Below are 22,438 nucleotides of genomic sequence, written 5' to 3'. Positions count from 1 at the left end.
TTCATTGTAAGACTTAAAGGTATAACCAGTTTGGAGTATTGTAATTCTGAACAAGAGGAAAAACTAGGCAAGCCAGCTTCAGCCGCGGGTAGAACTGGCTGTTTTGACCAAAGGAGAGGACATGAAGAGCAGCCATTTATTTAATTGTATCTGCAAGCTATATTAGTTCTGGCTTGCAGGAGAAAAAATGGTGAAGCTAATCGCTGTTAGCTAGCTTTTGTTATACTGGGCGACAAACAAATTATGCCGTTTTTGGGGGGGGGGGGGGGTGTTTGGGAGTACATTTCCGTCCATAAAACCTTCTTTCTGGCCAACTTTTGGTCTTGATGGCTATATGTTTGTTAGCTGAGCACATCGTTTGCATACATCAGCCTTGGGAGTTTAATTCGTCCCTTCTAGCCACGACCTTAGTAGCCTACTGTAGCTGCCTTTCCTGCAACGACGTGTGAGCAACTGTCCGGACATTACATACATACCGATGAATCACATGTACGTTGAGTTTTAGTGTAAATCTACGTATACATTTTTTTATACATAATTTTACACATTTCTGTACTGATTGGTCAAGAGGCTTATTTAAAGCGTTAATTTGGGTCATTGAAACACATTCACTTTTAGACACGAAGACCCATATGGCTTTCCATGCTAGTGGATTTTAGATATGCATTTCAAAGGCCTGCAAACAGGAACGCTTTTGTGCCATTTAACAATATGTAACTAGGCAGGCAGACAGGCACTAACTGCTCCGTCCATGCAGTCCAGCAAAAAAATCTACACAAACTTGTGATAACATTTTCAAAGTGAATAAAAAGCAACAGTGACGCCACCTAACGGCAGTTTTAAGTCATTACGATTGAAGCCCAAATAAAGTTGCGCAAAAGATCTGAATTGGGGTTGGTCGTGGAAAGTCAGACGCTCTACATCAGTGTCTCCCAACCTTTTTCAGTTACTGTACCCCCAAAATGTTTTTGCACTGCTTTCAGTACCCCTGAAGTACCCCCTCATGTTAATTTCACTAGTAAGTCTATGGTGTCATGAGTCCTAGTACCCCTGGTTGGGAACCACTGCTCTACATGAAACAGACGGCAGACAGATTAATCAGTGTGTGTATGTTTATTATTGAACCACCACCTCAGGCCTAACATATCCAGCACAGACAAATCAAACCAGCACAATCAAACCCAACTGCACCACGGCTCATAATTCATAAAAAAAAAAAAAAGCTGTACAAACTGTGATTTTTAAAAAATTCATATCAAGCCTTTTATTTGGTATACAGATATTCATATATTTATACAGTATATAATATATAAGACGTGCCACTGCAAATTCACAAACTGATCTTTAATAAGGAACAAAAACAAAACAAGAATAGAATGAGAAACTCCACAGGAATACAGTGAAGCGCGTCGTCGTGGTAACAATGAAGAATAGGAATGAGGTAAACTGCCAAGCAGAGAGAGAAACTAAACAGGAGACGACAGAGGCAGCGGAGTGGCATGGACCCCTTAAGTGTCACAACTACATGGAGATGACCTTGTGGATACCCAAGTCTAATATGCAAATATATACCACACACACACGCACGCACGCACACACACACTAAAATACAGTCTCTTATTCACACACACACACACACACACACACACACACACACACCACTGGCACATACCAAGGCCAGGAATCATACAGACGGAGTTTCTTCGGTGCACACACACCAGCTGAATGGGGTTCAGGGAAGCAAAGTCCCTGGGGGGGGGCACAGGGAATGACGAGTGTGAATAAATAAGACAGAAGGACAAGACTGATTAAGGAGAGAGAAGGGGAGATGGAGGGCAAAGAAGGACAAAGACTGACATTTTAAGAGAGATAAAAAGGTGATAGACAGATAGGAAGAGAGGGACAGTACTGGGACAGATAGGAAGAGAGGGACAGTACTGGGACAGATAGGAAGAGAGGGACAGTACTGGGACAGATAGGAAGAGAGGGACAGTACTGGGACAGATAGGAAGAGAGGGACAGTACTGGGACAGATAGGAAGAGAGGGACAGTATTGGGACAGATAGGAAGAGAGGGACAGTATTGGGACAGATAGGAAAAGAGGGACAGTATTGGGACAGATAGGAAGAGAGGGACAGTATTGGGACAGATAGGAAGAGAGGGACAGTATTGGGACAGAAGCGTGGGGAGGGGGCAGTGCTATAACTGTTAGACAGTGTGATTGGTTGGTCCCCCTGATGGTCACTCTGAGTCTCTCTGGATCTCAGAGGCGTCAGCCCTGCAGATGGGACATGTCCTGTTAGCCTGGACAGAGAAGGGGAGATGTCAATTAGCCTGCAGAGGACACTTCAATCATTACTCAAACAAACCTAGACTTTAGCACATTTCCACAGAACACTGCCCTTTGTAGAGTATACTATTCAACCGCCATGGAAAAATAAACAGGGTCGACTTAACTTGGAAATCTACAGAATTGCAAAGAACTATTGCCGCATCGAGGAAGGGAAGTTAAAGGACATGTGGCCGGTGCGTTGAGGAAGACTGGAGCAAACCAGAGAGACAGAAAGGCAAACGGAGGGAAACTCACCCTGAGCCACTTATCAACACACTTCCCGTGGAACTCATGACTGCAGGGGAGAACACGTAGCAGCTGGCGAGACTCAAAGTCGCTCATACAAACGACACACCTGCAACACCACACACAGTTCGACGTTACAACAACGTCACCAGGACACAACCCACGGCTGAGCCCCTACGACGGGTCAAGTGCAAACGGAGACAGGCGTGTCCATAGCTCTGACGTCACAGGGCAGTACTCACAGAGTCTGTTCTGATTGGTGGTTGTTGGGATTGAACCTATAGGAAGGCAGCTGCTCTATGTCCCCCTTGGTGAGTCCTCTGAGTTTGGCTTCTCCCAAGCGCTCGGCCAGATTAAGGAGGGCCTCATAGTTCTCCACCTCCCCGTCATCTACGTCCAGCTCCAGGCTGATGGCCGGGCCAGTGGGCTGCACCGGCAGCATTGAGCTGAAAGACAAGGAGAGAAATATCCACTGAGACCACAGAGAGACAGAAACCACAGAGAGACAGAAACCACAGAGAGACAGAAACCACAGAGAGACAGAAACCACAGAGTGACAGAAACCACAGAGTGACAGAAACCACAGAGTGACAGAAACCACAGAGTGACAGAAACCACAGAGTGACAGAAACCACAGAGTGACAGAAACCACAGAGTGACAGAAACTAAGCACCACATAAGAGTCATACAGGTTTTGCACCACAAAAGTACTTTCAAACAATAGGGCAGTCCCTCAAGTTTAGGTCAGCACCCACTAAAAGCAGACCGTGGCTTACAGGAAGTAAGGCAGGAAGCTGGGATGATAAGGCGACGGTGGCAGTGGTTGCTGGGATCGATAGCGTCGCCCTGGGATACGCCGTGGCATGAAGTTTGGATACGACTAAAAGAAGAGAGATGTCGAATCATTAACGTTGCCACGGTTATGGGTTCAATTCCCAGCGTAAAAAATATAAATAAAAATGTACCCTGGTAATACACAGTGGATAACAGACACTGCTGTAATACATTTAGTACTACATATCCGACGAGAGACAGAAATACACTCACCACTCCAAAGAACTCCTGCGGCAAAGGATCATGGGAGAGGAAGTGGAGCTGTGTGGAGTGGGGAGGCAGGCCGGGATGGGTGGCCGGGGGGTAATGAAGCCCCGCCCCTAATGACAGGTGCTCCCCCAACAGCTCCACGTCATTCTCTATCCTCTGTAAAGGCTGGGAGAAAGAAAAGATGCTCTGAGGTGGGGGGGGGGGGGGGGGGTCTTTACATTTCCGAGCCTCGTTGAGGACATAAACAGCAGAGCTCCTCAAACGGTTTAATCACCAAGTTCCATTACTGCCTAAAAATGCCACTTTTAGTTCTTACTGGAGTTTAAAATGGCTCGTTGTGCTAGACGGAAAACAAACGCCCTCCCCCAAACCCGAGTGGCGCCACTCACCGATCTGGCCTGTTGTGTCGGGTAGGGTCCAAACTGCCCAGGCTGGGCGAGGTGAGGGGGGTGGTGGGAGAGGTGAGGGGGGGGATGGGAGAGGTGAGGGGGGGTCAGGAGAAAGGTGGGGTCACTGGACAACAGGGACGGGAAGGGGTAGGGCATGGGGAGGTGTTGAACAGAGCATGTCTGTAGAACCTGAGAGAGACAGACAGACGGAGAGACCAAGACAGAGACATTTTAAATACATGACTCCATTACACTGTAGAAGAGAGACAACAGATGAATTACTTTCACATCAACATCCACAGATGGAGAACAGAGTATATAGAGAGTATATAAAGCAGTCACACCATCAGATTCACGATAACACTATCAGGCAGAGGCCCAGGCAGACAGTTTAACCGACCTGTGGGGGGACACTGCAGACTGGGTAGTGCTGCCCACTGAAGACCACAGAGCACGTTGGCAGCTGCTGGGGGGCGGAGCGGGGGGGCAGCCCGGGGGCGCCACCCGGGGGAGAGACGGAGTACGACACCTGAGCCGAACCCTGGAAGTACAAAACCACCGGTCGTCCGGGTCAGCCAAGGGACCGGACCAGCTGACCCAGGCAAAGACCAAGGCTTCCCACCCCCACCCCACTGACCTGGTCATGGAGGTCCAGCACCACACCACTCGGCTGCTGAGGGGGGTGGGGGTGCATCAGCCTGGGAGAGAGGTTGGGAGGGTGGTGGAGGGGCCGGGGGGACAGGTTCGGGGGGTGGTAGGGACGCTCCTCCGGCCCCCGGGGGGGTTGCTGGTTATAGGGGTAGCCCTGGGGCGGGGCGGCGTGGCGGTAGTTCTCGTCCTGAGGCCCGGCTGAGAGGCCATGGTGGGGGTGAGGATGGTGATGGTGAGGGTTGTGGTGGTGGTGGTGGTAGTGGTGATGGGGGTGGCGGGTGAGACGTTCCCGGCGGCCTCGCTGGCGTCTCATTGGAGGACTGGGGTGGGATAACGACGACACTGAAGTTATTACATCTTAATTTCTACCAAACAACAGCATCATATCACAGCTGATAAAGCCCCAAACACATTGTAAAAACACACAGCTAATTTAGTTTTTTTTAAAATCACCTTTACTAACATCAATATATCCATTATCCCAAACACCCTCCTCTCTTAACCTTGAATAAACGCTCATCACATAATCCTGGTTCAAAGAGCCGGGGGACATTTTGTTTATATGGCAGAACCCGTCTTCAAAACACCCACCTGCGCCGGTTGCGAACAGGAGTGTGGCATCGCTCCGGCAGGAAGTGGGGGTGTGGCCTGCGACTGAGTGGCGGTGTGGCCCAGTTAGTGGGAGTGTGGGACATCTCCCAGGGACGAATGGGAGAGGCTGGGGTGGGGGGAGGGGCGGAGCTTAGGTCTAACATCGACTGCTGGGAAAGACGCTGGCGCTTGGGGCTAGGGCTGTCCTCCATCTAGAAAGAGATGAAGAAGAAAAGGGTGGAGGGAGAGACGAAAAGGGTGGAGGGAGAGACGAAAAGGGTGGAGGGAGAGACGAAAAGGGTGGAGGGAGAGACGAAAAGGGTGGAGGGAGAGACGAAAAGGGTGGAGGGAGAGACGAAAAGGGTGGAGGGAGAGACGAAAAGGGTGGAGGGAGAGACGAAAAGGGTGGAGGGAGAGACGAAAAGGGTGGAGGGAGAGACGAAAAGGGTGGAGGGAGAGACGAAAAGGGTGGAGGGAGAGACGAAAAGGGTGGAGGGAGAGACGAAAAGGGTGGAGGAAGAGACGAAAAGGTGGGTGTATAAAACTGCTTTATTAAGACTTTTCTATAACATCCCTAGTGACGTGCTGGTAATTTTGAGTAATGGAGACGGGTAAATAAGCCATACTTACCTTATCCCTGTCATCAGTGCAGACATTATCAGGGTGGAAGTGGAGGACACCTCCTATGGGCCAGACGGAGAACAACAGGCGGGTCAAAACAGGCCGCACACAAAACATCACAAGACACAGACTTGGATGTGGCCAACGGGTTCACCCAGCGTTCCCCTTCTGGCCCTCGCTGCCATGAACCCACCATCTGTCCAAAAAGCAGTGGGCCAAACCATGTCCAAACACTGAAGGAACAAATAAACAGACACTTATTATAACTGGGTCTGCTTGGGACTGAACATGTGTCTAAATGGCTTGAACCGCCTGAGGGCAATCTTCTGTCTCCTGCAGACATGAAGCAAAGCCTCCCTTTTTTAAGACGTGAAATAATACAAATTACCTCTCTCTGTTCTGAGATCTCAAATACAGAATTTGTCTCTCCCCCCCACCCTTTTTTTTATTTATTTTTTAACTCAGAAGTGCTTCTCTCTGCAATCTGTGACCCAGACACAGTCCCCTCCAAACTTCAGTATTTCACAGGCCCTTGAACTGTGCTTGTCAGGGTTTCCTTTAAAAAAAAAAATTTTTTTTTAATTAAAGCACTCTGAAGGCCCTGAAACCAAAAACACCCAACTCACTCAGTTAATTTCTCCCTCCCACTCACATTCTAGTCATTTAAGTTGACGGTGTTATGAAGTGACATTCATTGCATTCATTAGGGCACTTTAGCATTTTTTTTTTTACAGGCTGGAGAAGAGCAGATGATGTGCATGATGATAGTACAGACCAATAGGAAGTCACCAGGCCAGGACACCCTACTCTTATGGTATATCCCATCGGACATTTAACATTACATCAGAAATAACCCACCCTACACAGATCAATGTCCCCTTAAACGTCCTGGGAATACCTCTTTAGATCAGAGGGAAGAGCGCCCCCTAGTGGACCCTACAACACCACTTTGAGCAGCATCTGGTCTCCCAACCAGAGACCCACCAGCTCTGACCATGCTTGGCTTCAGAGGCCAGCAAGCAGAGGGATGAAGGGCGGTATGCTCTTCGAATTCATCCACCTCTCCCACTCATCCCTCCCGCCCTCCCTCCCTTCCCATTTAACCCATCCTCTCAGTTAACAGATCTGAGAGTGCTCCTCTCCTTTCTTCTCTCTGCAATGTCACTCCAGAGCTCTGAAGTCAGGGGAGACTGACAGCTCAAAGACACCCAGCCAGCGGCAGGCAGAGCCAGACTACTGAACATCAGTTTCAACAAGGACAGGGAGGGGCCTGTAGACCCAGACACTGAGCACAGCGCTCTGAGACGGGGAGGGGGGGGGTGGAGATTAGGTGCAGTCTGCCAGGTTAGAAGGTCCTAACGGTGGGGAGAAACAGCACAACTGAGCAAGCATCTGCAATAACAACCCCTGGCCCAGGATTTAGCCACCAAGCCGGGCCAAAGCTGCTCTTCTGTAAACCCATGATATGCAGTTAGAGCTCAGTCACAGAGAAACGGGTAGTGGAATGGAGAGGTGTTCTATGCACCTCCAAATCCAGCCCTGACACATCCCCCTGAAAGTGATGCAGAAAGCTGTGAAATGCTGAACGCGCGCGCACACACACACACACACACACACACACACACACACACACACACACACACACACACACACACACACACACACACACACACACACACACACACACACACACACACACACACACACACACACACACACACACACACACACACACACACACACACACACACACACACACACACACAGAGAGAGAAGAAGCATATGTAGCTGCTTAGAGCGAAGAGGGGGATCAAACAGCTGGGAGATGAGCATTTCAGTCATACACACATAAATCAATTTTAGCAGTGTCTGTGTTTGTCAGTGAGTGCGATATAGCCCATGTTATTTGAGGTCCGGATGGCAGCAGGGCTTTAAAAACTCTCCATTAAAAGCTTGCATTCATTCACAGGCCTGTCTGCCTGCAGGTTGTCCAGGGTTGAGAGTTGTTCAGTGGACCCCAATACTGGGTTTCTTTTTTTTTTTATTACAGGTGAAATGAAAACAGAAACGTAAATAAAAAGTCAAAATATTTGTTAGTTTCGACACAGGGGGTTAGATCTTTGTGTGTAAAACTACATAAAAAAACTACGTAATAATTATAGAAAATAATCGTTAAATCAAGTAAACCTGGGAGCTCAAATTATATATATTGACCTCCCATTACGACTCCGGAAACCATGCAGTTTACAAGGCTTAAGACTGACTAAATGAAGATGAACGTCACAGGCTGGTGTTAAATGCACACGGAGAAACTGGATGCCTCCGACCAAAAAATATAGAGGGTCTTATTCTGGTGACATGACGACTGATGAGTGGCTGCCATTACAAAATAAACGCCATACACTACACACTCACTCATCCATTATAAGCTCAATGTAGGTGGCCTATCGGCACTTTATTGGCAGGCTGTTGGCTGGAGCGCAGGTGCCAAAACTTGGGTTTGCACAATTGCCATTTACTACAAAAGTTGGTGACAAAACTATCAGTGAAGTTCAAAATGCGTTAGAAAAATGACGAAAAAGCACCCTATATGTGCAATAAATCAACACGCAGTGCCCCCTCCGCAGCATGTCAGTTTGGCGCAAACACGCCACTGATGGAAATACTAGCATCATATTCCTAATCTACATTTTACAAAACCACTATGAAACTGATACCAAATAGATGGACACCTAGCTACGGTTGAAAGTGGAGTCTTGAAAGCATAAACTAATCTCAGAGTTCATTAAAGTTTACTGCCTCAAAAAATGCATATTACTGTATTATTATAATACCGTGGTATTAAAAGAATGCGCTTATTACAAAGAACGGCTCTGTCTACCTGCAGTTAATTTGGGCTGCAATTTCAAAACAGGTCATTTGCATACCTCTGTACGCTAACTGAACCGGTCCAAACTGTCTTCGCCAGGTCCTGCTTGTCCAAATCTCAGGGTATTTCAATGTACACATGCTGATGTTTGGAAATGTAGGCAATTTACAGATCAGAAAATCCGCTCCAACCTTTCACATAAGTAGTATCCATCCAACCTGTGCTACCATTTCCTTATCTGTTACAGCCACCTGACTACAGCACAGACTCTACACGGGATGCAATACAGCATTTGTTGCTGGCTTTCTTATTTTTCTTCCACACACTAAGAACGCAATTCTACTGTACTTAGAAGAACTGTGTTAACAACTGTAATAAAAAAGCAGAGGGAAACTGTATACATGTCAGGCCTGTTGCTCGGGTTTAAATACTATCTTTTTACATTAGTACGGAGAGAGAGCCTTCAAGTCTCACCAGTGCCGGGGTGTCTGTGAGCTCCGTGTGAAGCGTGGCGTTGAGATCCGCTGGACAGGTAGTTCCCCGGGGCGTGCTGGTTCTCCGCGTAGCTGCCGCGCGCTCCATGCGAAACCCAGCCGGGGTTGTTCTGTGCTGGGTAGCTGACCCCGATCCCCCCGCTAGCATTCATCATGTTCACGTTGTTGTTCGCGTTATTGCCGCTGCCACCCCCGTTCATGCCATAATGAAAGAAACCTGACCGCGACCGCGACCGAGTCCTTGGGGGGTCCATGCCTGACGTGGGATAGTGTGGACGTGAGGGTATCTGTGATAAATGGAGGTTTGCCCTAGAAGCCTTCCTCTTGTCTGGCAGACTCCTTGCCTCCCTACACGCCTTGCTGTAATCGTAATCGGTCTATTCTATAGTCTCTTCCTTCTCATGAACCGCTTGGTTTGGGGCGTTGGTAAAAACGGGAAGCAGCGGTTGTAAGAGCAGTCCTCTACTGTCGTTCGTGTGTCATCGGCAGCAATTGGTATTTCCTCCCCGCTCTCCCTCTTTCGGTCTGGGTTGCGCGTAATCGTCAATCAACAAAACGCTCCAAAGACGACTTTTATTCCTATAAAGGGCAATTTTGTATATTAGTTTTTTCTGCCATGTAGCAATAACACACTATTCGAACATACACAAAACATCCAAAACAATCCAGATAAATAATCTAGGTACATAACAAAACCCCTTTGAATTTCTCTGGGCTGTTCCCCTTTCGGTTTTTCTATTGTCTCATATGCAGCTTGGCTGGCTACTGGCTTTTTTACTTTTCAGTTTTTAATGTAAGCTCCCCAGAGTTCCACCATAGTTAGCTAGTTAGACTAATTAGACACTTGGATAATATTCACACAACTGACTCTGAAATAGACATCATACTAACTAGCTATGTAGCCAACAACAAACATGGCTTGCTGGTATTTAGCATAATAGCTAGCTGGCTCGAGGGCTACCAACCGTAGATACGTTACCGTGGCTAGCAAAACACAGTTCAGAAATGACAAACTTGATAGAAAATTCCTGTAACTAACATTTTTTAATTCGCACATTAGCACAGTTCGAAACCCGCAGTAAATTCTGGAGTTAACTAGTTGCGGGTTGTCCATTTACTACTACTAGGTAACTAACATGTTAGTTAAATCAACCCGTCGTTGTCAACCGGACCTTACGGCCAAGGAAAGCGAGCTAGGAAAACAATTTGCTAGCTAGCTGCCGACATTGGCTAACAAGCCAGACAGAGCGATAGCTAAGATTTCTGCTCATTAGCATGCATGATGTTAACCTTTTCAGACGATGTTGGTTGATCCCGGACAGAAGCAACCGAATGCTTTTTGTTTTTCAAATAAATACTGGTCTTCGTAAGATTTAAATCCCACCACAAAATGTACATTTACGACTGACGCTGGTGTGATTCTGTGCTTTCCCCCACTGGGTTTTCTCTGTAGATGTCATTCGGGAGCGTAAGTGGAGATCAATCATATGGGATTTTCAGATCTCCGTCAGACTTATCTAATCGAGTACAGAACACCAACACATTTTGTTTAATGTCTAGAGGTCCTCAAATACATAATACGTTTCGAAAGTATCGAACCTGGACATACACATTTATAACAGGTCACGCCTATTTTCAAGCAAAATTATTGGTTATCTCGAAAACAATTGATCACTGCATTGATTCGTTTTGTCTGGTGAACAACAGGGCGGAACCAACCTAGTTAATAATTCAGTAGTCTTGTTTCAGTACCAAGGAATTTGGTATAGTGAACGGAGGTGGTTTGGCATAAAGAATGTAATATACATACATTCGGTGACCTGTTCATAAGGTACAATACCTGTTCACAATATAGATAACTCCTACAGTGAGTCAAGTGACCGTGGCTTGCTATATAAAGCAGGAAGTGAGGCATTCAGTTATTGTTTGCCTGCCCATTAGAATGGGCAAAATGAATGACTTAAGTGAAATTAGTGTTCTACAATTGTCAGTCCCAGGAACGCCGTTTTCGTGTATTATGGATTGTTGTTTAAGCACATGACCACACCGGGTTCCACTCCTATGATCTAAAGAAGCATCACCAGTTGAGTACAAAAACACAAAAACTGAACATTTGGACAATAGCATGGACCAGCATCCCGTGGAACATTTCAAAAACCTGTTGACTCCATGACCTGAAGTAATGAGATAGTTCTTGAGGCAAAATGCTCCAACATGATGGTTGTACCTAATGGCCACTGAGTATATACAGTAAATATCGACCTAGCTTAATGCCTCATTCATCATTCACTAAAATATCAGGACCTTGAGACTAGGTTTCCATCTGCATAAAGCACAGTCCTGAAATGTTAAGAATCACATCTCCAGATTTCAGAACTGTTTTGCTGTGCATTCTTCTTTTATATCCCAATGTCTCACCTTAAATAATTTAAATTGTTGTTGTATTAATGTCAAATGGTTTCTTCACCCTGATAGCAGGCTATAGGTGATTAGAAATTCCAATCAAGAGATAACAAAAGGTACCCAAAGGTTTTATCTGCAAAATATTTGGGGTTTGCTATAGTAATTTCCACAGCTTTATATTTCAGAACAGTTTTGTGATGTGTGACACCCTGGCATTGTGTGATTGGACTGCAGAACCTTATAGCACCATGTTCAAAGTTTTAAATGTTTAAATGGACATTTTCAAAAAATCTGGTACATCCCATGTAAAAGACCACCTAATTTTTACCAAGAGGTCAGATTTCATCCCCTCTCACACAGACTGGTACAATGCAACAGTGTGTTGAGGCAGATACGAAAATGTGATATTAAAAATCTAAATCAGTAGGGGAGATATTGTGCATAGTGTGTGAGAGAGAAGACAGAAAATTTACAAAAATCCTTACAATAATCTTCAGCCACTAAAACATAATACAAAATACAGTTGAAAATACAGACATTATCACTGTTCTTATGAAGTCCACACCCTTTTCTTTAAAGGGGAGATCCTAATCCATGGGTCCCAAGACACGATCAGGATTCAGAGGTCCGCGGTCCAACACTCTCTTATAACACCGCTCTCTAAATCTGCCCTTCGTGTTCTTCTTCCCACTCCCGCTTTCCCTCCCTCTCATTGCTGCATCTCCTCTTTTGAGAACGAGGTGTGTGTTCTCTGTGGGGGTTTATAAAAACGGTCACTGGGGTGAACCTTTTCTCCTGAGACCCGTGTGGTCACCACCACCTCCCTCCTGGCTTGGGCCTCTCTCCTCTGCTTTTTCACCTCCCGTCTCTCTCTGCGTTTCTCCGGCCACTTCTTCCTCCGGCCCTCCCTCCGTCCGCCCTGGCTTTTCCTTCTCCCTGGGACGGTTGAGGGCTCTTCCTTACCGCTGCCCCCTGGTGTCACGGAGGTCCTCTGGCACTCTACCACGAGCTTGACACCTTCCTGTGGCTCTAGAGGCACCATGCAGACATTTTACATTTCTATTGCAGTCTTTTACCAGAACTCCTTACCCACAGTGATTTACAGGAACAAATAAAGTGCAGTGTCTTGCTTAAGGCCAGAAAAAAGGGGTTTTGTCCAATCTGATTTTAAACTAGTGACTATTCTGTAGCATAAAGAATAACTGGCATAACGCTTTAACCATTAAGTCACTTGCCGCCACCTAGTTCATGCCATGAAACGGTTGTGCGTGCATAGTTTATCACCTCTGTGTATCCTGGTCTTCTGTTTGAGGATGTCCTGCTTATTGTTGTAGTGGCAGATGTAGGGGACAGTTGGGAACGTACCACTGATCATTCTCCTCTGAGGACACTCCTGAGAGAGGGAGGGAGGCAGGGGGAGAGGGAGGCGGGTGGGGTAGAGAGGGAGGGAGGCAAGGGGAGAGGGAGGTTAGCAAAAACGTAAAGAAGATAAGGGGGGCGGAGAGACAATAGAAAAAGCAAGATAGAGTGGCCAATGGAACAGCCTCAAAAACATTTCATCTGCTTTTCAGAACTAAGAAGCTGCAAGAGAAATAGCGTGTGAAAGAGAGCGGGACTTGATATGTTAGGCAACATCATAATCACAGATCATAAAAACAACAAAGAAAATCACACCGTTCCTGTGGCAATAGCAGCTTGCTGGCTACTGCTGCCAGTTAGCCCCCAGATGTTTTGTAGTGTAGTATTATAATAAACGGTAGTAGGCATTGGGAAATGACAGAAGAGATATGGAACATATAGATAAGGCTATTTTCCTCATGACATTCAAAGGTCAGGACCCTAATGAATTTATTTAAATTGACTGATACCCATACAGGAACTGTAACTTGTGCTAGCTACAATTATGAAAAGAATGCTAATGAAAATGGTGCCTGACTTCAGCATGCTGCCAGGGTCTAGTACTATCTTTGCTTTAGAGTGTGGTAGTGGTGCTCAGTTGTAAAGGCTGAGGCAGCGCTGAATCAACAGAAGAGGCAAGCAGAGGGAACCACTAGAACAGTGATTCTTCTGTTTGCATAGATTGATAATCATCTTTGCTGGTTACTGCTGTACTACAAACAGTATTTGACTTTTTAAAATGTAAAATAATGGAGTAAATTAGCATCAACTTTCAACTTTACATCTAAGATGCCAGCTTAGGAACATGTCTTTTAAAGCTTAAAGTACTTATATAAAACATATAGTTGGCTAATTTATTTTGACATGCCTGAAAGATCAAATACAGATTTAGTTGTAGTGTTTTTTGATCCACATATCAGTTAAAATCTGACTTTCCACCAGTCTCTCAATGTACCTACTGTATATCGTTTGTATAACATAAACCAGCATGACGTTTTTAAAATGAAAATCATCAAAGTGTGGTTCTGTCAGTATATGCGCAGTAACCCTTTTAAATAACTAAAGGCATGAGCCTTGCAGATGAGCACAGGTGAGTAAAGCAGGCCAGTGGAGCACCAAGAACAGCAGTGGCCAGGGACGACTGGTAGGAAAGACAGTGATTTAGGTGGCCCACAGAAACCTCCAGCTGCTGTAATTGAACCCAGGCTAATATGCAAGCTACCGGTGTTTATGTACGCATGTCTTAAAAATAATCATTCTTATCACTTCCAAAAAGAAATATACCTCCCAAATTAAAACAGAAAAAGTTAAAATTATCTATAACTCTGTCAACAGTCTAATATGAAAATTTGTGTCTCAGCCCCCAGTGACTTGAAGTGGTTGATTTTACACATACTTGAGGAGTCATTCGAATTTCTGTGCAGAGGAACCTCTGCATCCACATAAACCGGTTTTCATTGACGGAATTGCGCTCTGTGAAGGCATTTAGGCAAAAACAGACGCTGACGGGACACCAATGCAGAAAGAAAGAACCACAGAGGAAGATAGGGGGCAAGGAGGGAGGTAGCTGGTCTCACGTGGCCATGATGTCCTTTCCCAGAGCAGTTGTAGCAGTGGGCGGGGCGTCTGTGGCGTTTGTAGGTGTGGTCACGGTCTGGCCTGAGGGGAACCTCCTCCTGAGTCTTGTACAAGAGGACAAAACAAATCAGGAGACATACACATGTATACGGTCGCCTCCAAAATGACAATTCAGGTAATAACGTATATTGCAGTGTTTCAACACTGCGAATGTCACTTCATTAATGATTCAAGGAAATCCACCAAATGTACACCTCTCTCATTTTAAAATTATAAATGAAATTCCTCAAATCGTGTCAAAAACATTGGGATTCAGCCCCTTGAAAGACACAGCAGTGAAGTCACTGCCTCCAAGTTAGTTCTGACATTTCGAGACCAATCCACTTTCAGATTAGCCCAGAGATCCATGCGGTTCACTCGGCCAGCAACGTCTGGATTTGGAGGCTCAGTAATCAAATACGGTTGACCTGCCCGGTCGCACTCTAGCAACTCCTTATGGCGGCTTAGGCAACTGCAAGCAACTGTTGCACACTGGATGTGCTTCGGGGGACAATTTCTCAACATCAACGGTCCATTGTTGAGTTGCCGCGATGAAGCAGGGCCTAAATCCCTAATCGAATGTCACAAAATTGAGGTGGTAGATCTGGAGACCTGGGGGACTCCAAAATACAGCGAAAATCTGTAACTCTACAAGATAACCGTGGCCATTAAGCGTTTTAGCTTTTCTTCTCAGTCCTTTTGTTCAGGCCTAGGCAGCGATGGATATGTATACTGGAACTGCATTTGTTAATAGCCACGGTCGGTTTCCATTTATCCCTGTATTTATTTGAAAATAGTGCAAAGACAACATCAAATGTTTGAACAGAGATGTTATTGTTTTTTGGAAAAATACATGCCCATTTTGAATTTGATGCCAGCAACACGTTTAAAAAAAAAAGTTGGTAAAGGGGAATGTTTACCACTGTGTTGCATCACCTCTTCTTTTAACAACACTGTAAGCGTTTGGGAACTGAGGAGACCAACTGCTGTGGTTTTGAAAGTTAAATGTTCTACCATTCTTCCTTGGTACAGGATTTCTGCTGCGCAACTGTTCAGGATCTCCTTTGTCGTGTTTTTCGTTTCATAATGCACCAAATGTTTTCAATGGGTGACAGGTCTGGACTGCAGGCAGGCCAGTTTAGCAACCAGACTCATTAACTAAGGAGCCATGCTGTTGTAATACGTGCAGAATGTGGTTTGGCATTGTCTTGCTTGTCTCCCTGAAAAAGACGTTGTCTGGATGGCAGCGTATGTTGCTCCAAAACCTGTATATATTGTTCAGGATTAATTGTGCCTTCACAGGTGTGCAAGTCACCCATAACATCACGGATGCTGGCTTTTGAATTGTGCCCTGATAAGAAGCCGAATGGCCCCTCATGTCTTTAGTCTGGAGGACGCGGCATCCATGATTCCCAAAAATAAAATACATTTTGATTTGACAGACCAGAGGGACAGTTTTCCACTTTGCCTCAGTCCATCTTAAATGAGCTTGGGTCCAGAGAAGGTGGCAGTGTTTCTGGATCTTGTTTATACCTGGTTTCTTCTTTGCATGGTAGAGTTTTAACTTGCATTTGTGGATGTAGCGACGTACTGTGTTCACAGACAATGGTTTTCAGAAGTGTTCCTGAGCCCATGTGATTTCCACTACAGAATCATGTCTGTTTTTAATGCAGTATCGCCTGAGGGCCCGAAGATCATGGCCATCCAATCTGGGTCTTCGGCCTTGTCCCTTGCGTACAAAGATTTCTCTGGATTCTCTGAATCTTTTAATAATACTATGTACCGTAGATGAGATCCCCAAACTCTGTGCAATTTTACATTGCAAAACATCATTGTTAATTTGATGCACTATTTGCCCGCGCAGTCTTAAACAGAGTGGTGAACCCCTCCCAATCCTCACTTCTGACAGACCCATCCTCTCTGGAATGATCTTTTATACCCAATCATTTTACTGACCTGTTGTCAATTTACATAAATAGTTGTGTGATATTCCACCAGGTTTAGTTTTTAAGAATTACACAACTTTTCCAGTCTTTTGTTGCCTCTGTCCCAGATTTTCTGAAGCGTGTTGCTAGCTTCAAATTTAAAGTGTGCATATATATTTCAAGACACAATCAAATGTCTCAGTTTCAACTTTTGATATGTTGTCTTTGTACTAGTTTCTATTTATTATATGGTTTAATCATTTGCACATCATTGCATACTGTTTTTATTTACATTTTACACAAATTTGGGGGTTGTATTAAAAGTATAAAAAGTAGCCTGTTACCTGTGTTTATTAAAACAGCTTATTTTGCTCCTCTTCATTAAGCACGAAAATGATTTCACTGGACTGTATGTCTATATCTGTACACACACACACACACACACACACACACACACACACACACACACACACACACACACACACACACACCTCCCCCTGTCACTCACCGTGAGGTGAAACTGTCTCCATGCATCTGGACAGGCCTGTGAACACAGAGAGCATGTGAAAACGTGACCCAAAAGTGCCAAACTCACCGAAACCCAACACATTCCGTACATGTCTGCATATATGCATGGGTCTACAAGCAAACCATACGAATAAGCACACAAAGGCTTATGGTTAACACACGCACAGGCGCACGCACGGGCGTGCTCACACTCACTCACGGTTGATAGATGGCCAGTCATTCCACAGCGCTGGCAGTGCTGGTTCCAGAGAGGAGGGGCAGAGCAGGACTGGTGGCCGTGCGAGGGGAGCCCACAGCTGGGGCAGTGTCGACCTGGGCAGCCTCTCTGAACATGACCCTGGAGCCCACACAACACACAGCTGGGACGTCTCTGTTCATACAGAAAAAACAACTGGGTATACGAGCAGTATTTGTGTGTGTGTGTGTGTGTGTGTATGTCTGTCTGCCTCACCCTTGGGGAGGTGCAGCTCTTGGCCAGGTGACCAGTCTTGTTACAGTTGTGGCAGGTGAGGCCGATGTCAGAGGTCATGCAGCGATATGGGCGTGGCTAGGCAGAAACAGGACACAGATGTTGAACCCTGGGTCTTTCATTCAGACTGCAGCAGGTCTGAACTCTAGAGAGAGAGAACTAATGATAGTAGTACCTTGTCCTTGTCTATTATGGCCCAGTTGTCTTTGACAGCAGATTTTGCATTCGGTTCTTCATCTGTAAGAGACAACAGGCATATGGTATTTATAATCCAAACCAGTACGTCCAAACAGCTCCTCTGTCTAATATTTAGATCTACATACATCTCTATGACGAAAAGCAACATTCAAATGCCTCAGAATCTCTCTATGTCCACTCCTTTGGTCTGTGAAACATTTCTGCCATGCAGACATACAGGGCTCACTTTCAAAATCCTAACGACTTCATGCGCCAACATCATGTCACCCAATTGGACGAGAAGGAACCATCTAAAAAGTGATCAGTTGCACCAAGAAGCTGTGAACTAGTCTACAGGAATCCAACTAACACTGCAATACTTGCCACTCCTCATTGCCAGTGTTCAATATGCAACTGGATTAATGTCACCATGGCTCACTGGTAGTTGAGAATAACAAATATTTTCCATGACAACATGTGGAGCCTCGGAAATAGAGTTAGAATAGAGTTATAAACACAGTGAAAAACCAAACATGCAGCTGTTAGCTTGGCAAGCTTGTCAGTGCATTTTGAGGCTCAAAATGAAAGCTAAGGATTTCTGAGGCTCGAAGTGCAGTATGGATTTAGTCAGAGAATTTAGACATGACAGGAACACATTTGATGACTGGATTTGAAGCAAAAAACGGTTGCTTGGCAACCGGATCCCCCTGTGTTCTTTGCACCGAGGTAAGGTTCTCTGGAGAGAGAGAAACCTATTCTCCATTGCGTTCTTCTCCCCTCCCTCCCCGAAAACCCATTGGAGGAGGAAGCCAGAGGCGGACCAGGGGAAAGGAAGAGGGAAATGTCAATTGAGATGAGGCCAGAGTTCCAGTATTTGCATAACAGCTGAGATTGGAGGACAACTGACAGTGTTATCCAATTAGATAAGAGAGTCTGCAAAATAACACGTAGAAATTATTGTGGACCCTTCCCAGCCTAGTCACCGGCAGGCCGACAGTACAGGTCAGTCATGGTCACAAAGAAAAAAAAACAACAACACCTGAACAGTTTCTCTCCCCGCACTGTGGTCCTCAGCAACAGGCCATCTGTCCCATACAGACTAATAGGGCAATGCCCAGTACACTAAGCAACCGTTAAATATCTCTGTAGATTTTCTGTCTTCTGTCCTGACATGTTGTCTGTCACCAGCAGCACCATTCAACCAATAAAACGAGATGTATTTGTATATTTACTTAATAAAAGGTGATCATGATTCGGCCCAATTTAATTATATAGACATAATAAAAGGTGCCACTAATTTCAACACTTTGAGAGTAGTTTACATTTAGAACATTCTGCCTCAGCTGAAACACTTCTGCCTCAGCTGAAACTCTAATCTAAGTAATTCTTCATTTCAAACCGTCGTTAATAGATTATCAAAAAAATAAATAATCCCTCAGAGAATGAACTGATACGCATCTTCTAACAATCAATTGGACAGGCGCCTGACAGTCACAGTGTGCAAAGAAAAGGAAACGGGTAGGGCTGGGTGGTGTGTATATCCCCTCCCAGTACCTGTGCTTGTTGTGCGAGCTGTGGTTAGTTAGAGACCCATTTCCTCACAGAGAGGCAGAGAGCATTTGCTATGGTAGAACATACATCACTTCCTTGTTCTCTGTAAACAAAGGGAGGAATTAATAGAAAAAACCGACAACCCATTGTAGAATAGTTGATCTATTTACATAGTTGGCATGTTGTGTTTCTATGCAACATTTCTTTCTATTCGCATTAGGATTGTCAGAGAAGGACAAATATTACGATAAGCAGTCAGCGCACATCCATTCATAATGTAATCCCTGGAAAAATAAGTTTTAATGACCTTTGTTTAAAAAACAGACAGAAGGGGATTTAAACTTTTTATTCCCAGATGGTGTATTTTGTTCAACTACTAAATATGCACAAACTCCACCATTTTAAATCACATTTTTGGAAGTGGAATGGATAAATGATCTGTAAGTGCATAGGGCCAGGTGAGGCTAAATGTTCCGCATTAAATTTGTGGTAAAAAACAGAAAAACCTGTCTCAGAACAGGCTTTTTGGAGTAAACTAATACTGTATGTGACTGATGACATTTTTTGTTTAAACCCAAGTTAACATAACAAGGTAGGCCTACATAACAGAATATTCACTATGCTTATGGACAATTTCTGGGACATAAAATGCAACTATTAGACACAAACTAGTGGGAAGACTATATTTGGTATTTAGCAAATGATTTACCATAGAGGGTAAATTCTAGTTACTTATAGCCAAGACAGTGTGCAGCATGAGCTGGGCTGCATGCAAAAATGCCTTCTGCTAACAGCACACCGTCCTCCTCGAAGAACTTCAGCGCTGCTTTTGACACGGCAGACCACAACATCCTTCTGGGGTGTCTCAAAGAAATACAAGCCGTCTCTGGAACAGCTCTGACCTGGTTCTGCTTTCACCTGTCCAACAGGAAGCAATGCATCACCCAGGGAGAGTCTGGGTTGGAGGAGTCAGCAGGCACGTGCGGCGTCCCTCCAGGATTGTTGCCGGGGCCATACTGTTTTTTTAAGTACACTCTCTCTTAGCCAAATCCACAGAGATCATAATGCTGACTTCCGCTGCTACGCTGAAGATACCAAGGTTTACATTAACAACAAGTCAGATAAAAATATCTGCCCCAGCAAAACTCAGCAGCTGCCTAGAAGACATCAGGGCATGAGCGAAAGAGACCTTCCTCCAGCTGAACAGCGGCCAGAATGAGGCTGTGTTGGGACACACATGCAGGTCACCAGCTCTGCCCTGCGACCAACAGCCAGGCCACCTGTCCACGACTGTCGCCAACCTCAGGGTAAACTTGGATCAGTTTCTGTCCTTCAATGCCCACATGAAACAACTGTATAGCACATCCTTTCCAGCTCAAACCTGTTACCCCAGCTACACATCACTCTCCCAGAAAGACACAATGAAAATTATTCACGTTTGTCTTTTCTCAGATTGACAACGCGCTGTTTTGGGGCGTCCCAGCCAAATCACCACAGAGGCTCCGACAAATCCAAAACAGTGCTGCCAGGGTCCTCGCCAAGAAGTCAGATTACGTCTTTGTTAGGAGCGGAGAGCACCTAGCAACATGCCCGGCCATAGCCCTGAGCCGCATCCACTGTCACAAAACCATTTGAAACAATTAGGTTGTCATTCAAGTTCATATACAGTGTTGCCAGTTATTGTTATTTGTGGTTATTCTCATCATTTGGGAGCACATTTTATGACGGGTGGGTGAGCCCTTATTTTACATGAAAACACTTCGGTCGTAGTCATTATTTGAGGTTTTAACCAGCGGGTGCATTAAACCAACCTAGTTTGACTAGCCCCCTCACGTGTTGAACTAGTCCTTACCCTCTGTTCCAGAGTGCAACTCCGAACTGCTGCTAATCCAGCACCCCAGGTTGAGCTGGATGTCTCTGTCGCCGTCCTTCTCCTCTCCTCCCAGGAACATCCACTCCTCTGGGGGTTCATCATCATACTCCTGGGCCTGATCAAGCGGTGAGCGGAGGCCACTCCTGGATGTTGGGCTTGGGGTGCCGTCCAGTGAGGATGCATCGCTTGAAGCTCGGTTGGGGAGGGTAAAGGCCAGAACCGGCGGAGAGCACCCTCTAGTGGCCCGAGCTGCTCCTTGTGGTGGTGACGTGACGTCTGCCTGCAGGTGTTGTCTTGACCCCAGCTCACATTCAGAGTCGCTGGAGGCCTCAATGTAGAATCTTATGTCTTGTCTGACGCCACCCTCTTCCTCATCAGTCTGGTGGCCCGTCATAATAATGGCGAGTAATCCCCGTTTTCAAAACATAATTTCACCAAATCTAATTGGCAGGGTTCTGTTTATCAATGTACAGTCAACGCAGCCCCAGCGGTTTAAATATTATAGCTAATGTTTCGAAGTCAATTGATCTTAATCACCGTGTGGCACACATGTCCAAGTTGTTCTGCTGACTGAAAAACACAGCACCATCTATTATTGATTTCACCCATATAAACAAATTGCTCGAAACTCGCAAATACATTCACAGCTTCGATTCAATTATTCTGATCAGTAAAGGCAGCCATGTTTCGATTCCCTAACTCGCCCTCGATATACTCTAGAAACGTTTGCTAATTATTGCATTAATGCTTACGATTTCCACGTGGAGCAATCTACAGAACACTACCGCACTGCAACCGACTGTTAGCGGTTATTATGAATCCATTACGATTCATGTCAGAAAGAAGTAATAGTGTTTAAATATTTTACTTGACTGTGTGAGGCGTAATCTTTGTTAAGTGCCGGTAGCCGAGTTACAGCAGTTTGTTTCCCAACCGTTTCATTATTGGAAGGACATCTACATGTTTCCGGGGTTTTCTGCACTTATTAGTTGGACAACCAAAGTGCCTTCTGATTGTCGGGGAGTTTAAAGTTGTATCTTTATAGACCTAACTACCCCATACGTGTATTAAATAAGTGTTGGACCTTTTCAAATGTTGTCTTATGCTGATATAATTACTTTGGAAATAATTTTCGAGATAATTTTTCTTCTACAAGAACACCTGAGGAAGTGGCTTGGAATGGACCATCATTGGTCACTAATATAAAATATTTTATTCTTCAACCTTTACATTGCAGAGGATTTTGTAAAGAGAGATTGT

At 45.2% G+C, this 22,438-nt stretch overlaps 2 protein-coding genes across 3 annotated transcripts; both read right to left on the bottom strand.

Moving 5' to 3' along the window:
* Positions 1-1,097: 1,097 nt before the first annotated feature.
* On the bottom strand, positions 1,098-10,689 carry LOC105028880 (E3 ubiquitin-protein ligase RNF38). 2 transcript variants are annotated; one of them, XM_013133615.4, is made up of 12 exons: positions 10,277-10,493; positions 9,218-9,816; positions 5,884-5,936; positions 5,254-5,465; positions 4,649-4,982; positions 4,412-4,552; positions 4,012-4,200; positions 3,626-3,787; positions 3,355-3,458; positions 2,821-3,024; positions 2,588-2,687; positions 1,098-2,304 (listed from the first exon to the last, which is right to left on the bottom strand). In XM_013133615.4, exons 2-12 carry the CDS (start codon positions 9,489-9,491, stop codon positions 2,242-2,244), a joined length of 1,836 nt encoding a protein of 611 aa, XP_012989069.1. In that variant the 5' UTR covers positions 9,492-9,816; positions 10,277-10,493; the 3' UTR covers positions 1,098-2,241. The 2 variants fall into 2 exon arrangements, with proteins under 2 accessions (XP_012989069.1, XP_012989068.1); XM_013133614.4 differs by lacking the exon at positions 10,277-10,493 and adding an exon at positions 10,528-10,689 and having other exon boundaries at positions 1,099-2,304.
* Positions 10,527-22,417, bottom strand: LOC105028528 (zinc finger CCHC domain-containing protein 7). Its single transcript, XM_010901318.4, has 8 exons — positions 21,158-22,417; positions 17,753-17,814; positions 17,560-17,655; positions 17,308-17,478; positions 17,089-17,124; positions 14,616-14,720; positions 12,925-13,033; positions 10,527-12,669 (listed from the first exon to the last, which is right to left on the bottom strand). Exons 1-8 carry the CDS (start codon positions 21,570-21,572, stop codon positions 12,350-12,352), a joined length of 1,314 nt encoding a protein of 437 aa, XP_010899620.2. The 5' UTR covers positions 21,573-22,417; the 3' UTR covers positions 10,527-12,349.
* Between the last annotated feature and the right edge of the window lie 21 nt (positions 22,418-22,438).

This window comes from Esox lucius, chromosome 4, assembly GCF_011004845.1.
Source record: "Esox lucius isolate fEsoLuc1 chromosome 4, fEsoLuc1.pri, whole genome shotgun sequence".
Lineage (NCBI taxonomy): Eukaryota > Metazoa > Chordata > Actinopteri > Esociformes > Esocidae > Esox > Esox lucius.
The sequence above is the reverse complement of the archived record's forward strand: the minus strand, read 5'-3'. Positions and strand labels throughout refer to the sequence as shown.

Excerpts from the sequence above, each read along its gene's own strand:
- LOC105028880 (XM_013133614.4), bottom strand. The coding sequence starts at position 9,491 with ATGGACCCCCCAAGGACTCGGTCGCGGTCGCGGTCAGGTTTCTTTCAT. Across the intron at positions 4,201-4,411 it reads TCTGCAGTGTCCCCCCACAG|GTTCTACAGACATGCTCTGT; the intron begins GTCGGTTAAACT and ends TGTCTCTCTCAG. Across the intron at positions 3,788-4,011 it reads CGACACAACAGGCCAGATCG|CCTTTACAGAGGATAGAGAA; the intron begins GTGAGTGGCGCC and ends TCTTTCTCCCAG.
- LOC105028528 (XM_010901318.4), bottom strand. The coding sequence starts at position 21,572 with ATGACGGGCCACCAGACTGATGAGGAAGAGGGTGGCGTCAGACAAGAC. Across the intron at positions 17,815-21,157 it reads GTTGCACTCTGGAACAGAGG|ATGAAGAACCGAATGCAAAA; the intron begins GTAAGGACTAGT and ends TGTCTCTTACAG. Across the intron at positions 13,034-14,615 it reads GGAAAGGACATCATGGCCAC|GAGTGTCCTCAGAGGAGAAT; the intron begins GTGAGACCAGCT and ends TCCCTCTCTCAG.